At 34.8% G+C, this 16,076-nt stretch overlaps 1 protein-coding gene across 1 annotated transcript in view; it reads right to left on the bottom strand.

Annotated features, from left to right (window-relative positions):
- Positions 1-1,076: 1,076 nt before the first annotated feature.
- Positions 1,077-16,076, bottom strand: part of SLC6A15 (solute carrier family 6 member 15) — a 47,418-nt gene continuing 32,418 nt past the window's right edge. Inside the window, exons 6-12 of the mRNA XM_019918729.3 lie at positions 15,838-15,948; positions 12,480-12,721; positions 12,189-12,381; positions 11,101-11,293; positions 8,088-8,247; positions 3,581-3,743; positions 1,077-2,449 (exon numbers count right to left, since the gene is read on the bottom strand). Coding sequence (XP_019774288.1) covers positions 2,069-2,449; positions 3,581-3,743; positions 8,088-8,247; positions 11,101-11,293; positions 12,189-12,381; positions 12,480-12,721; positions 15,838-15,948 — 1,443 coding nt within the window. The 3' untranslated portion in view covers positions 1,077-2,068. The remainder of the gene's footprint in view (positions 2,450-3,580; positions 3,744-8,087; positions 8,248-11,100; positions 11,294-12,188; positions 12,382-12,479; positions 12,722-15,837; positions 15,949-16,076) is intronic.

The following is a 16,076-nucleotide window of genomic DNA, read 5'->3' as shown; positions in this document are numbered from 1 at the left end:
ATGGCAAGAGAGGGAGTGTAGAGGGATGGTGCTATTTGGCAATGTATTATCATGTTAAGCTAAAAGCTGGCAGGTAAAGTAAGTAAGTATTTGCTACAAACTTTCTAACATTGAGTAGCTTATGGAAGAAAATACTGCTTCAATGCAAAAATAAACAAAATTTATATTACCTCAACTTCTGGAATAAAGAGGCAGATTTATGTGCCTTCGTGTGAAACACAGTCCAAAATCAATTATTCCTCGAAATAAGTAAGATTGAGGAGAGAATACCAAATGCTGTCATTATGTAATGTGTATACATGGAACATCTCTATAAAGACACATAAACTGGTAATTGTGGTTGCCTTCGAGGATGGGAGATGGGTGGCTAGGAGAAATTTTGAAAGGAAAATTTAATTTACACTGAATTGGGATAATTTTTGAGTTTGTATAATGTGCCTGTATTGCCTATCTATAAAATATTCTTAAACTTTAAAGTACTACAAAATATAATATTAATGAAGATGCAAAAAAAAAAAAAAAAAGCCTGAAAGTTTTAGTGGAATTATATTTGAAATGCTGTGATGCAGTCTGTTTAAACGTCCATAGCAGATGAAGAACATTTGGCCAAAAATAATCAATGGATACAGAGTGTATACTACCTCTCCTATTGTGCTGCTTTATCCACCATTATTTTTAAAGTGTGGCCGATATAGTGGTAGGACAGTTAAATGAGAGCTTTTTAACTAGGTGGCACTCAGTGGAGTTCTGCTTCATCCAATGTCATATATAGACCAGTTTCATAGAAATCATAATTTTTTACACTTCAGAGACAGTACTGACCCAGCAAGCAGTACACACGGTTTCCTGGGAGACGATAAGTATTTTTCCAAGAATTCTGGGACTACATTAGAACACCATTTAACCATAATACTATCTTTTTCCTTTGTCTCTAAAGTGGTGGTAACTCTATTAATCAGTTTATTAATCCCTCTTGGAATATGACGATTAATTATTATGAAATGCCTAAGTGCTGACAGAAGTGCAAGATAATCTAGTTCAGGTGGCACAAGAAAAGTCAGTGAGAAAAACAAACATCATTTTTTAACTTTGTTTATTTGTAGCTTAAAATGTAATGCCATACAATTTTAACAGTCACTTAAAAAAGGATTTATATTTGCAGAAAACAGAAGCAAAACAGAAAGATATGAAATAAAATGCCATCTTGCTTCAAGTTTTCAAATCAGTACTTAGAGTACTAATATACATCTATATACATTGCAAGTATATTTTACAAATATACTATGAGTAATCTTGAAACCGCAATAAATACCAAGTAGGTTTTTAGGCACACGCATAAAAAAATGCGAAATCTGCATAATTCTTGAGAGTGCTGAGTGACTCATTCTTAGATCATTTTCACACATATATTTTACACAAAATATACAGCCATCACACACATGATCCCCAGTCACCTCAGAACCTCACCTTTCATCCCAGCATTAGTGCCTTCTTATTCTTTGATACTATTGCTCTATACAGCTATTACGTAAGAAAATATTTTGCAGTTTTCTTCAACTAATTGCCTAAGAAGGTATCAATGCTACCAAAATAAGTACAGCCTATCTACACAATATGTTCATGGAAGTGTGCTGAGTGGCACCAACTTACAGAACTGGTCATTGTAACCCTGGGGGTTACCCTGAAGGCAAACTTATAAATTTTGAAGTATACCATTTTTGAGTTGCCCATACCATGACATCCAGAAATTATTAGAAACTGAGGTAACACCTGTGGTTTTTAGAGAGGAATCCTTGAAAAAAACACCAAAGGTATTTTTGAAAATTCTGACCAACATGGACCTCAGTTATTGTACACTGTGTCTGTGGCTCTTTCTGTGCAAATGTAAACCAGAGAATCCAAAGGAATGCTCATGTTGAATTTACATACACTGCTAGGATTAAAGATCACAGCCATGGAGCACCTGAGATCGCCCTCTGATAAGCGAAGTCTATCGCTTCTCTTAGTAGAGCCAATGTTCATTGACAAAAATGAACCAGATAAAATCCCACTGATTTTTGCCCCCCAGCTACAAGTCAGATTCTGGCATATCTGGCATATCTGGCATATCTGCCATCAAGTACCCTATTCCATATCGTCCATTGGGAGCAGTATCCAGAGTTGGTGATCCACTCTGTTTTCTATAAATATTTTTACCAAAATTTGGAGAGGACATCTCGCTTGATATCTTTCCATGAATGAGGCTTGCATCATCTCCCTCTAAGTTTATAGGCTCCTTCAGAACCCGTCCTCTCTTATAGGTCACAGATGCTAAATTACCAGAACTATCGTCTATAAGGTTGCAGCGACGAATGATGAAGACAATTGGGACAGGCAATATTGCCAGGACCATCAGAGAGATACAGACAACCATTCCCCACGTTGGGTAGCTCAGAAATTCCTCTGATGCCTGTTAAAGCCAAAAAATAATTATTAATAATCTCTTTCTCTGCAGGGACATGAAAAAATATATATTTGTTTATATATATTTGTTTATTCTCAGGTTTATAAGAAAAGAATCTGGTCTAGTCTTATGATTTTGACTAATGAATTGCTGTGGAAGTGACAGTAAGCAACTTCCAGGGCAAAGCCTTAAAGGCCTTGCTGTTTCTGCCTTTGTGTCTTAGAATGCTACCCTGAGTCCATAATGCCTGGAAGAAACCAAGAATGAAAGCTCACATAGAGCCCAGGTCTCCAAGTTTAATCAACTGTATGAGTTAGCTCACACAAGACCCAAAGAAGGATCATCCAGTTCATCCACAGAACCCTAAGAAATAATAAATCATCACTGCTTTCAGTCATTAAGTTTGGGGGTCATATGTTACTAAGTGATAGCTACCTGTTACATGTGCCACATTATCTTTCTAAAATCTGAAATTAAATTTTGAACTACATCTGGCCCCAAGGGTTTTGGTAAGGGATAACAGACTTATTTGTTTAGAATAGTCTTGAATTTAGTTGTTATTATATAGAATTACTGACCGTAGGATAAAGGTCAGAGGTATCTAAAAAATAAGCATTCTGATTTTCTAACTGCTAATATGTACTTTAAGATTGCATTACTGTGTAGCTACAGCAACATGACAACAGAAATTGAAATAGTCGTGGCTAATGTAAAACAGTTATAGCAAAACTTTACTTCAGTATTTACTTAAATTATGTATACATGGCTAATGAACAGTTTCATTGTTAGAGTATCTCAGATATAAGTTAGTAAATTTATACAGGAAAAAATATTTCTGGTGGTTTGATCAATATGTTTTCTAAAGTCAAAGGCCCAATTGGTTCATCTATGGTGACATGAATAAAATTACTTTAATGAGGACCAAGTCAGTACTTTTCATGTACTAAAAAAGTCCACAACATATAAAAAAATCATACATATTTGGGGCCAAAAGAACATAAAAATCTCAAGATCCTCACATAAAAGCAACACCATTCATTTAACCGCAAACTATACTGTGAAAAAAGCAAAAAACAAAAACCTCTAAAATGACATTTTATGTATATTTTTATCTACCTTCCTTATTTTGCATTTTACCTTATCTTCAATCCATGCATTATAGCCAGGAGGACTTAATCCCATATTCACAATGCTAGCAATTAGCAGTGATAATAGCATTAGAGGAGAAATATATTTCCACATATAGTAGTAATATCTGTTGGGAGCAAAGCCCAGCATATCCTTTAAGTCTTCCATGAACCTAAATAGAACGAAGGAATTTAATTATTCCTTGAGTTAATATAGCTATATTAAAATATGGTAAATTACATGTCCTTTAAAATATGCATTATATCAATGGTTTGATGGGGGTTAACCATGATACCCTATGACATTTTACACTGAGTCTAAAAGTCATATTGGAAGATGACTTATAAATTAAGAACATTTATAAAGTAAAATGGAACCAGTTTACTGTAATTTTCATTTGGAGAAAGTCCCTGTAAGTCAATTACTGGAAAGTCTCCTCCAACTGATGATTTCCACTCTATGAACACAATATTTGCAATACATTAAAATTTCCTTGTTTCTTTTTTTTTTAATTAGCCATATGTTATATCATCCAATCCAATTGGTGTTTATATTATCTGACCTCTCATTTCGTTCGGTAGTCTGTTTTTTCAACTGAAAGAAGGTCCATACATTGCAGTTGATGTATGTGTTTCTCAGACCATTTTTCATCTCTAAGTTCCTCGTACATGTCTTCATCGTTTCCTCTGATTTTTTGTTGAATCAGCTGATCACTTTGTCCCACAGTCTGTATTTGGCTGATTGCATTCCCACAGTTTTGCTTCACAAGAGCATTTGATCCTCCTATTTCCCATGAATTAACACTTAGACCTAGTAATGATTAGACTTAACATGTTCTTTTTTTTAAGAGTCAGGTTACTGAGGTACTTTTTACCTGAAGTAAAATTCACCCTTTTTAATTGTATGATGTTAACACTGTCAGGAACATGTAGCCATTTCATACTAGTCTACATCCCTTAATGTTTATCTCCAGATAAATATTTACTGCCCACCCACCAGCCCTTGTATTAATGTTTCTGCAGACTTCTTGGTTGTCTAAACCTAGTTCTCTCGTAGATTCTTCAAAAAGAGATCGTAGTAACTATATTTCCTAATTTCTTGCATGTTTCTAATTGTTTGTCTGTGGTCACTATACCTGAATGTCAGTTCAGCTGAATTTAAAACCTGTGGCTTACGTTTTTTCCTTGAGAATCATACATATGTCTAACTACATAATATTGTTACAAAAATTTTGTTAACTATTAGATTTTTCTCTTATAAATAATCTTCTTTGCTGTGTTTTGTTTTGTATTATTTTTGCCTGGATGCCCTTTTTCTTTGTCTTGTAGTAACAAGGCTATGTTAGCTAGGCTATGTCCTCGTGTTGGCCTTTACGTCTATTTCTCCAAGTATATTGTTTGCCCTTTCAACATTCAAATTAATTATTTCAGGCAAGTTTCTTCAATTATAGTTTTTAGCATTTGTTCTGGCTACTGTTTCTAGAGGCCTTCATTGTACATATGCTGAACCATCTTTGCTTAACTACTGTGTTTATTTATTTCTCTTAAATCCTTTGTTATTTCTCCTTGATTTTCAAAAGCCTCCCTCCTTTCTAGCTTCTAATTCTTCTGAAATTAGGCACTGTGCTTATCATTTTTGTTTTCTTTTTAATTTGATCTTCATTTCTTAAGTGTTTTTCTTTTATTTACAATTATTTCCTGAGTTCTATCACCTCTGTTTTCAAATCTTCCTTTTCTCTAATTATTATTATTCTCAATTTTAAAATAACTGATTTCTGCTCTTCTTTGGTGGCTTCTATCATTTTTAGACATTTATTTCACCTCATTTTGAAGTATTGTTAGTTTTCCATCTATTTTGCATGTGTGCTTTTGTTGTCTGCAGAGATTTTACTCTTTTTTTTAAAAAAAAGATTTTACTCTTTTTTTTTAAAAAAAGAAACTTTTCTTAAGATTTGGCCACAGTTAAGTGAAATGAATTTTCCTGTGTGTTTTAGGAGGGAGGGATGGGCCTTTCCTCTCTGTTTTTGCAAAGTAATCAAAAAAGGTGGCCTCAGAATTTCTCAGTTCTGTTTACCTCTGCTCTCCTCCTCATACTGACCTGGACTTTCTTTTCTATGGACGCTACTACCTCTCTCCTACTCAACTCAGGTTTTGCTCCCACCACTTCTTCAGTGAAGAGCTTTATCTTGGAAGAGAACTTTGGGTTATTCATTTCAAGAGTTTTTAGAGACCAGATTTCTCCAGCACTGATGATCTTACTGTATTTTGGTCCCTCTGCACTCCGCAAAATGTGGGCAAAGATCCTATAGAATTTCTCCCAGTTTAGCTCACTGTCTTCCGATCAGCCTGCCACACATTGCAGGGAGGACCTGGGGGTGACTGGAAAGCTGTCAGAAGCCCAGCTGCATATCCTCTACCATCTCCCACACGGAAGTGATATCACACAGGTCCTGTGGCTGCCAGTGGTTTGCCCCAACCTTTCGTATTTGAGGGTTCACAGGAATATCTTCTTGCCCGTGTTTATGGGTATTTAGTTCTGCTTTCTAGTCATTCTTTTTCTCTTTCATTTTTAAAAGGAGACTCAGGAAAATACAATCTACGCAGCCATCACTTTCAGCTTTACAGGATCTTCCTTCTCGTTTCCTCTCGTTCATATTTCTTCCTAATCCCTAACTTGCTATGCTCCAATATTTCTTTTTCTGCATTTGAATTTACTGTCTCAAAGGTTTAGGTTTTGAAAGCCTTCTTTCTCTCAACTCTGTGTCTGGAAATGTAGGTAAATGTGGCAGAAGACAGAGAAGAGCTGAGCTCATGACACTGTTGAAGGTGAACAGGAAGAATATAAGGTTGCTACGACATTTAAAGGAGGGGAAAGTAAATAAATGAGAGCATTTTAGACAGGAGAATTCTAATTCTGCTCATAGGACAAGATATGAGCTTTAGAAACCAACAGACCTGGTTGCGAATCATAGCTCCATCATCTTTTAATGTATATCTTAGTCCTTCTGAGCTTAATTTTTGGCATTTTCGAAAAAGATAATACCTGTCTTGGAGGATTATTGTTATACTCATAGACAACATATGCAGAGCACACTACCTCACATACAGCAGAAATTTATAGATGCAAGTATTATTAGTAGTAGTATTCTTCCTGTTGTTATAATGATTATTATTTAGGAACTACGAAAAAGAAATATTTACTACTCTGCCTATTGTAAATGTTGAACTGTCTAAATGGCAATCTAAATTATGATCTTATTGTTCCATAGATCAATCCAATAACAATGTCAAATTCCAACACAGGGCAGGTTAGGAGTTGGGGGTAGCTTGGTAGAGTGTAGAAATATCTGGTTTTGAAATTAAAGTCCTGGCTCTGCAACTAACATACTGTGTCCTCCTTTACAAGTAGGGCCAATTTTCCATCTAGGATATGGGTAATATTAGTTACCACAGATTGTTATAATGACTAACATTAAATGCGTGTCATACAGCTATTACTACTATTGCTATATAGTACATGATCATTAAATGTAAGTTCCCCTATCTTTCCTTGCCTGGAGCTTTTGCCAGTAATAAAAACATTCTTTAAGTTTTGTCGCAAAGCTCACTCAATACCAATAAAGTTCTTTATGTTGTTTAAGAGGACTCTGGTCCTCAATTAACTTATTCCTACTTCACAGAGACCTCTAATAAGCCTGATGGTCTTATTACCTTTAGTTAATCCATATATGTTAACTAAAGACCACAACTTTAAAAAATATTGGACAAGGCCTCCAGAAACTTTTTTTATTCTGAGACTACTCTAATGCTTCATTTCACGCCAAGTATATATACTTTTCAAACCGATCAAGTATATAATTCAAAGGTTTAAGCATCTCATGAAGTCATGACTCCACATAAATAAGAAGTTTGTGTACAGCAAATGGCATATATATCCTGGAGCATCATATATATATGCCACTTCCCAAAATTGGCCTGCGACATAAAACATTGTGTAACATGATAAAATAAGGCATTTTGTAGCATAACAAAATAAAATTCCTCTTGTAAAACAGGTTAGCAACGTAATTAGAAGTATAGTCTTTAGAGTTAAGCAAAAATGGCTATGAATCCCAGGTCTGCCTCTGTTCAGGTGTGTGAGGAGCAAGTCACTTGGTGTCTCACGAAGCCTGCATTTTCTTATCTGTAACAATAGCTGAAAACAACTGAACGAGGTTCTTGGAACTTTGCCAACATGCTCTAACCCTTGGAAGTTCCTATCTGATAGCCAGAATTAAATCAAAGCTCCAAAATCCTAAACTACATTACCATCTACACCATTCCATCTAATCACCTAATAAGGGGATATACTTCATTAAAATGATCGAATGAAGAGGAGCCTGCAAAAGATTTGATTTTTGTGGCGAGGAATTTTTCCCTCTAGTCACTTCCCTCCTCTTCTAAATGAGATATATATTAACAATTGGTCTTTCCAAGAGAGAGATGAAAAATGAATGCATAAGAGAGAATATACTTACTTATCTATGCCATAAACAAAGGATACAGCAATATTCTCCAAAATGACTACAATTAGCAGAGGCAGGGTAGCAGAATAATCATCAAACATTGTAACAAAGTAATTCCCAGAGCGCTGCACAAATATCAGGCCAATACAAAATGCCAGAAGACAACAGATAACTGGACCAAAGGAATAAATAAGAAAATTAAGCCCTACTCAGAGTCAAGTCTTTTAAACTTCATTATAAGTTATTATACGCAAACAATAATTTTGTTTCCACTTTTATAAGTTGTCAATGATACAAATAGGATACCTTTCCTGATACCATGGACTATAACATATTGGGAATTAGTTACCTGGATTTAGCCCCAGATTTAATATGAATTCATTGTAAGACAGTAACTCAACTCATCTCGAGTCTGTGGAAACGTGTTTACTAAACACAGATAACAAATGAGGCAAAACTGAGGATATATTAAAAGTATAACTCTCCATGCCCTTCTTCTCATTATTAATAGCAAAGTGACCTTTCCAGGCAGCAAATGTTTGTGGGTCATTTCTACTTTTAAGAATGTTTTATAGTTTTGGAAGCAATACTGAATTTTGAAATTAATAATGAGATTAGTGTAGCTTATAATAAGACTATGATAACATGTATTTTTCTGTCTGATTGAAATATGGTTATTGTTAAAGCATAACTGAAAAAAATCTGATGAGACCTTGCCTTAGCAGCAATCCATAGCTCTGTCCTGATAGTGCCCAAACAGATTAGTTGGGAATACATCTGTGACAGGGTTGGGCAACCTGATTCTCCAGGTAACTAAGAAGAACCATCTAAAAGGAGTTTCTGCAGCAGTACTGAAGAAAGATGCAGAAACTTCTAACCAGCTACCCTTAATATAGAAAGTTAGAATTCTGGAATCCATATGATATTCCCATATTTTTGTTAGACTCTTTATTCTCTCTTGCACGTTGGTAGAGAAGACCTCGAAAATAAAAGATGACTGTGTTCTCTTTCTCAAACAGCTTTTAGCAGAGGTGAGTAAAAGTGAAAGAAGTGGAGCAGGTAAGGGCAGTTCAGAAGGGGAGGAAAGACATCCTGGGGGTTCCATCTGATGGGGGTTCCCTAAAAATCTCAATAAGTATGGGTTAAATTAAGCCGTTTCCTCCATCTTGTAAGCGCTATGCTAGTGGTATGAGTTACATCGTACATAAGTGAATATTATATATAAACATACCATGCAGAAAAGGAAAAGTAGCATTCACTTGGAGTCTAATGCATATTGAAATATTTGAATGCTTGTCACAGCAAATTGTACTCAAAGTCTCAGGATCCAAGTAACTAACGGAGCTTGGATTTGAACCACAGCCTGTGTCACTCTCACTCTCTCCTAATTACATTATAGTATAAGGTAGATAGGAAGAAAGTGTATTCCAGGTGGTAAAGACACTGAGAGTTTTGCTGACGATGTGAGAGGAACAGATAATGAGTAAGTCACTTATCTAAGTCCTACTGTCCTATCAGAGGAGATGAAAACATCTGACAAAGGTGATGGGGGAACATTTCATCTAAGTATATAAAACATGACTCAAAGTAGAAGTATGATCCCAGAATACAGGTAACAGGCGTAGAGAGTATATTCCTCTTTACTCTGACCTAAAGGTCTTCCACTGGGAGTTACCAAATACTCACATGTGTGTTTCTCCCTCTACACTGTTGTTTTCCCTTTAATTTTGCAAACCCCCTTACCACAGGAGGGTTGGGATATGGGGCAAAGACGAGGAAAGCAGCAAAGATGACTGTTACTTAGTCTGCATGTCAGGCAGGGTATTGATAGCCTTAAAATAAATAGAAACTGCAGAAGTAGAGACTGCCTTTCAGGAAAAGACAGAGACATTTCTCATTTATGTTCAGCTGAATCAAAGATATTTAGATGTAAATATCTCACAAACTGCTGAAATTGTTTTATACACACACACTTAGCAGAAGGGTGAGTGATAAAGATATATATGTATTTGAGAGTTATTTACACATAAATTATTACTAAATCTTTCAGAGCTAAAAACAGAGCCTTGGGGAGCTTGTGTACCACTGCCCAGCATTTAAGATCATCTATGTATTTTTTCCAATTAATTATTACATCACTTACCAACACTCTTGCTGCACTCTGGTCTGGCTGGCTTCCCCGCTGCTTCCTTTGTCTCTACTTGGCTATGTTTATGAACACTATCCTCTGACCCCCTGAGAAGACCCCTCCCCTTTCGAATTCAATTTCCATGCCTTTCGCTGACAGTTCCCTCATATATTTAGATGACCTCTGCTGCGTCTTAATTCATAGAACAGGTAAAGTCCCTATCATGCTATCAATATATTACATGGTACAAGTCTTATCTACACACCTTGATTTTAATTATCAGTCCTATTCTTTTTAGAGGAGAGGCTCTCCTATATCTCTGTATCTCTGTTGTAATTTCTCTTATATCCTTGATATCCCTCAAATGTGAGGACCATGCAACACACAACCAGTACTTTAATAACTACTTGTAGATTGGACTTTTAACAACCATCAATATTGATAAATTGTGTTATTGTCTTTCCTACCTAGATGTATTAACTTCTATCAGGCTACAATTGCTCTTTTATATGAGAACTCAGTTTAGGTTTATCAATTTCAGCTATGCACTTTTGGAAAATCCAATGACCTGAACTACTATTTTTATAATTATCTGAGTTGAATACAAAATTATACATGAACATTCTGTGACTTTGTTCTAGCGCCAGTAATTCATGATAATGACATTATTACTAATAAAGAGTAATAGAATAAATGATCACTAATAATTAATAGAATCTGTATTAAATATGTCATTTGCATATTATATAAATAAAGCCCTAAATAACAAATACTAGTATTATTAATAAGTAGACATTAATAATAAACACTTTTCCTATTTCCATCTCCGATCTCTCACCAAGGGTAAAACAGCCCGCCACATCAGTTCAATGAAAAGTCAAATACATAAAAACTAACCAGTGAGAATTTCTTTCCTCACTTTGAATGTGTCCACAATGGGTGTGATGATCCCTTCAATGGTTCCAAACATGCTGCCAAGCCCTAGATTTACCAGCATGAGGAAGAACATCACTGACCAGAAGGGAGATGCAGGGAAATGTGTCATTGCTTCTGTAAAGGCAATAAAAGCTAAGCCAGTCCCCTGAACAGCCTGTAAGATACACAAAACAGCCACGTTAATACAGAGCAATATGAAGTGCTGGCTATATATACATCAGTTGCAAAGGGCAGGAGAACTCTGAATAATGCATGGGAGTTACTGGAGATAAACACGCTGATACCATGTTGTCTCCTAAGAAACTGTGCCTCTAAATAAAATTCAAGGTGATCGTGTTATCTCATAAAAACAGCAGGTAGACCAAAATTTTAAAAGAACTTTAAGAGTAAGTTAGTAATTAAATCTTTCCTTCCAGAATTCGAGATTTTTATGTTAATGATGGCTTCATCCATAATTTCCTGCACGTGATTCTTTATGTTTAGTCTCAAGTACAGTTAGCTATCTTAAAGCAAGTGATTAACAGCCAATTTCTCCATTATATTTTCCTTTTTGCCAATGTAAAGAGAGGGTGACAATTAATGCAAGGCTATTTATTCATGTTCACCTATGTCGTGTTTATTAAAATGTATGACAGTGGCTAGAAAAAGGACTTAATCATGACTTGTTGAACACAATTATTAAGATGAGCAAATATCATTCATGTGTCCAAACAACCATACCATATGTAAATGATAATTGCAATTCAAGTTTTGTATTAAATATTATACCCGGAAAGGTACCAGACTAATTTCATTTTCTGGGATGAAAATCACCTAATTTATACCCATATTTTAAATTATTGTGGCTTAATCAGTGAAACTGCTTTTCAAAGTAAAACAAACATTTTTGATTTAAGAAAATATGTTCTCTGAAATAAAGAATGTGAATTTTGAAACAGCATGATCTTCCACAGGTATTTTAAAGATCATTTTCCTAAAAGAAGTCTTCTGGGTAATACATATTTTAAGTTAATAAGAATTATTTTATCGCATAAACATAGCCTACTAACTTTATTTAGCTCATCTTCAATTTGACAGGAATTGAGTTGAAGAGAAGGAAACTCTTCTTCTTTCACTTTTTGAATGATGTCATAAACTAAGTGATAATCTTCCGCAGTAACAGCTGAAAAGTTGATATGATGGGGAATAATATCTTGACTAATGTTGCCCATTTTCACAAGTTTGATGACCATTTCCAAATTTCTGAAAAGGAAAACAACATTAGTGAACACATGGGTTTGGGAAGGAGATTTTTTAATATAATTATGCCATCAAAAGCTAAAGGAAATCAACAACCATACTCTGCAATGCATTTCTCATTTATGACATTTGCTTTGAAGCCCAGAACTGCAAACACCACCAATGTTGCCAGGATAGAAGTAAAAAAATTGATGAAGGACACCAGGACGGCATCAAAGTGGCAGTTGTTGTCTCTCTTGTTGTAGCTTGAAAAGGCAATGACGCCACCAAATCCCAGACCTAAGGCAAAGAACACCTGAGCTGCAGCTTCTCTCCAGACCTTGGGCTCCAGCATTATTTCAAGCTGTTTAAAATTAAACAGAATATAAGTCAGCTGCAAAAAAATATTTCAGAATAATCTACAAGGAATTGGTTCTATTGTTTAAATATATCATTATGCACCCAAAGATTATTTAAAACAGGGGGATAGTCTGTTCTTAAGTAGAAAGAACAAATTTTCACTTAGGAATAATACAAGGAATATGAATAAGAAAGGCTACAGACTATTGAAACTTTAGACGGAGATGTTACTTAAATACACGGAGAAAATACGTATATGGGAATTTTTAAATATCTTTAAGACAAATCATCAAAGGAGTATTTGGGAGAGAAATGAACTATCTTCAGTTATTCTTATTTATTATCTTTGTTTTCTTTCCAAAGCAAAATAAATCAGTTAGCCATAAAAGTTAAATAATTATTTAACAAATACCCTAAGTTTTGTGTTTTCTTAAGTCTAACAGCCAAAGCAGATAATAATTATAAGCTGGGTAGAGCTGAACTATTTGTACTTTGCATATTCAGATAGGTATTATTCATTCATTGAGTAGTTTCCTGAAAGCCTTTTCTTTGAAAACAGAAGAAATTCAACCATATCATCACTAAGACCTTTTCAGATCCAAAGTTCTAAAGTTTGGAATCTGTGCTGAACATATATTTCAAGTAACTGTGCTTCACTTCTTAAACAATTATCACTGTATATAACCAGACCTTTTAAATGGAACTATTAATATTAGCCATACCTGGCACAGACCTCAATAAACAATTAAGTCTGATCTCAGTAGCAGTAGTGTTTAAATTGGTATTTTATCTCTTTTCACCATTGCGGTGAAATTGCCTTTATTGGGAACAATGCCAAATGTAGTTAAGAACATGAGTTACATAGACACTTTCAGATCCTGATTCTGCCATTTAATAATCTAAAAATAGTGCAACCTAGGGCAGGTGGCCTGTCCACTCTGAGTTCAAGCTTTCTCAACTGAAAGATGAGAGTAACAAGACAGGTACTACTTATCACATTGCCTGCTGCCCTCAAAGTCCTCAATAATTGCTAACATATGGACTATAGTGGCAGGCAGACTGATAAGCACTTTATATGGATGATCTCATTTATTATTCACAACAATCAATGAAATTGTGGCTAATATTATCTGCATCTTAGAAGAGTTAAGTAACCTGCCTCAGGTTACACAGCACTTCTGGGGTAGAGCTGACATATGAACACAGGTAGATTTCAAAATGCGTAAGCTCTCAAACATTAGGATATGTTGTTCAATTAATTTTAGTGATTGTTACTGAAATTTATGCAATGTTATCATGAAACATAATCATGATTATATTTATAATTTATTTTCAATTAACTAAAATATGCATACTGTTTACTGACTATCGCTGCTACATTACCATTCTACGGTTGATGCCCATCTAGTAAAATACACTCATTCAACTGTCTATCTCCACTTTGCCCACTAGATGGCAGACAACACCTATGTAATAAAGACATTCTGATTATTTCCAATTCAGGAATTAAATCTCCATTCACTGGGAATATTTCGTGTGCTTAGGTACTTTCTCCCATACATAAATAATGTAAATTAAAAAGTTATTGACAACTCCTTATCGTTATTATATTAACTATCATCCTACAGTGGCCTAATACAGAATCTTATCAACAGTCCATGAAAAGTGAGCTGAAGAAATAATTAACTCTATTTTAATAGTTATCTCCAGTTCTGGTTTAAAATGTTAACAATGCTGCAGCTTTAAATACGGGGACCGTGTAAAAGCATCATATCAAAGTATTTAGAGTCTAAAGTATCTATTTAAATTAAATATTTAGAATTATGTCACAAACAATTGCCAACACTGGGAAAGGTGATATTCCAGGAATTCACAACAAAGCTAGTTGTTTTTAACTCAGAGAACTTTTTTTTTTTGATATTGCAAATATAAATATTTTGGTCACTAAGTACGGCCCATCTGAGGCTGATTTAAATTATAATGTAGCTGAAATTCATAAATCTGAAGGAATTATTCACTGAGGAGTTCCAACAACTCTAAATGATAAACAGAACTTTAGAACTATTCGAGAAAACCAGATCACAGTGTCAACATTTTTGCTACTCGAGAATGAACACCACGTTGGAACCAGATACACAAAGAACACAGCCTCTGTGACACAGTATCAAGGCAGCTGCCAGGAGTGACAATTCCAAGGAGGCTAAAATCTTCTGCCCACATCTCTCAGCACCATGCTTGGCTGCACAGTCATCATTCAGACAACTTCCAATTTCTGAGCTAATTTTGAAATTGTGTTTTTATAACTCGTTGTCTGCCTATGATAGAGTTAGCAAACTAATGTGAAGTGTAATGTCAGTGTATAACCAAAATATATGTACACCTCAAACTTGATTTTTCCTGTCAAATCAATATAACAAGTCCACAAGGATTAATCAAGTCAGCTCTAAGTTAAACAACGGAGTCTAAGTTCCGAGCCTTTTAGGAAACCTAATGAGAATTTTCCTAAAATGCATATGCATTTATAAAAGTTACAAAACTTCCCAAATGCACTAATGTTAAGTACTATTCTAGAAAATACAAAACTGCAAAACGAAACAAAGTAGGAAACCTTGAATTTCTCTGAGACAGGATTTAGAGGGCAATAGGGTTCTTAACCTGGGTCCATGGATTTTAGGTGATCTGTCAACCTCCTGAGACACTAAGCAAATTAATATGTTCTCTATTTGCTCTGGTAAGAAGATTCCATTATCAGGTTTTTTTCAAAGGGGTCCATGTCAAAAGGTTAAGAACCACTGAAATAGAGGAGGAAGAGTAAAGACTGAAAAGTTCTAAAATATACCAGTGTAAAAATGGGAAGTTAATTTATTATAAAATAGGAATTTTTGAAGTTTAAATAGTGAAACTCACTAATGGGGCCTTTAAAATTGGAGAGAGATGGATATAATTATAGATGTCCAAAAGCTCCGGTTTTACTAGGCTGGTTAACATAACAGCTATAATTTAATAGTCTAGTGCACATAGGTTAGAACAATCATCCCTTAAATCTAACTGTGGGAACATTTTAACAATAAACATAAGGCTTTTGTGATCATAAGCCTTAACTAGAAATACAGTACATACCTCAGGGGTAAACATGTGACGGATGCCATCAATTGAACCATTTAAAAGGAGTGCTCTGATTAGGAAGCATATAAGTACCACATACGGGAACAGAGAACTAAAATACATGATCTGCAAAGTAAGAAAGATTTAAAAAAAGTGAGACATCCTAACGACTATTTTCTTTTTCATAGTTAAGATTATGTGTTCTGTTCTATACCGTGAAAGTGGCACTTTTTATAATATGATAAATAATACTT

The sequence above is a fragment of the Tursiops truncatus genome, chromosome 11 (genome assembly GCF_011762595.2).
Source record: "Tursiops truncatus isolate mTurTru1 chromosome 11, mTurTru1.mat.Y, whole genome shotgun sequence".
Taxonomy (NCBI): Eukaryota; Metazoa; Chordata; class Mammalia; order Artiodactyla; family Delphinidae; genus Tursiops; species Tursiops truncatus.
The sequence above is the reverse complement of the archived record's forward strand: the minus strand, read 5'-3'. Positions and strand labels throughout refer to the sequence as shown.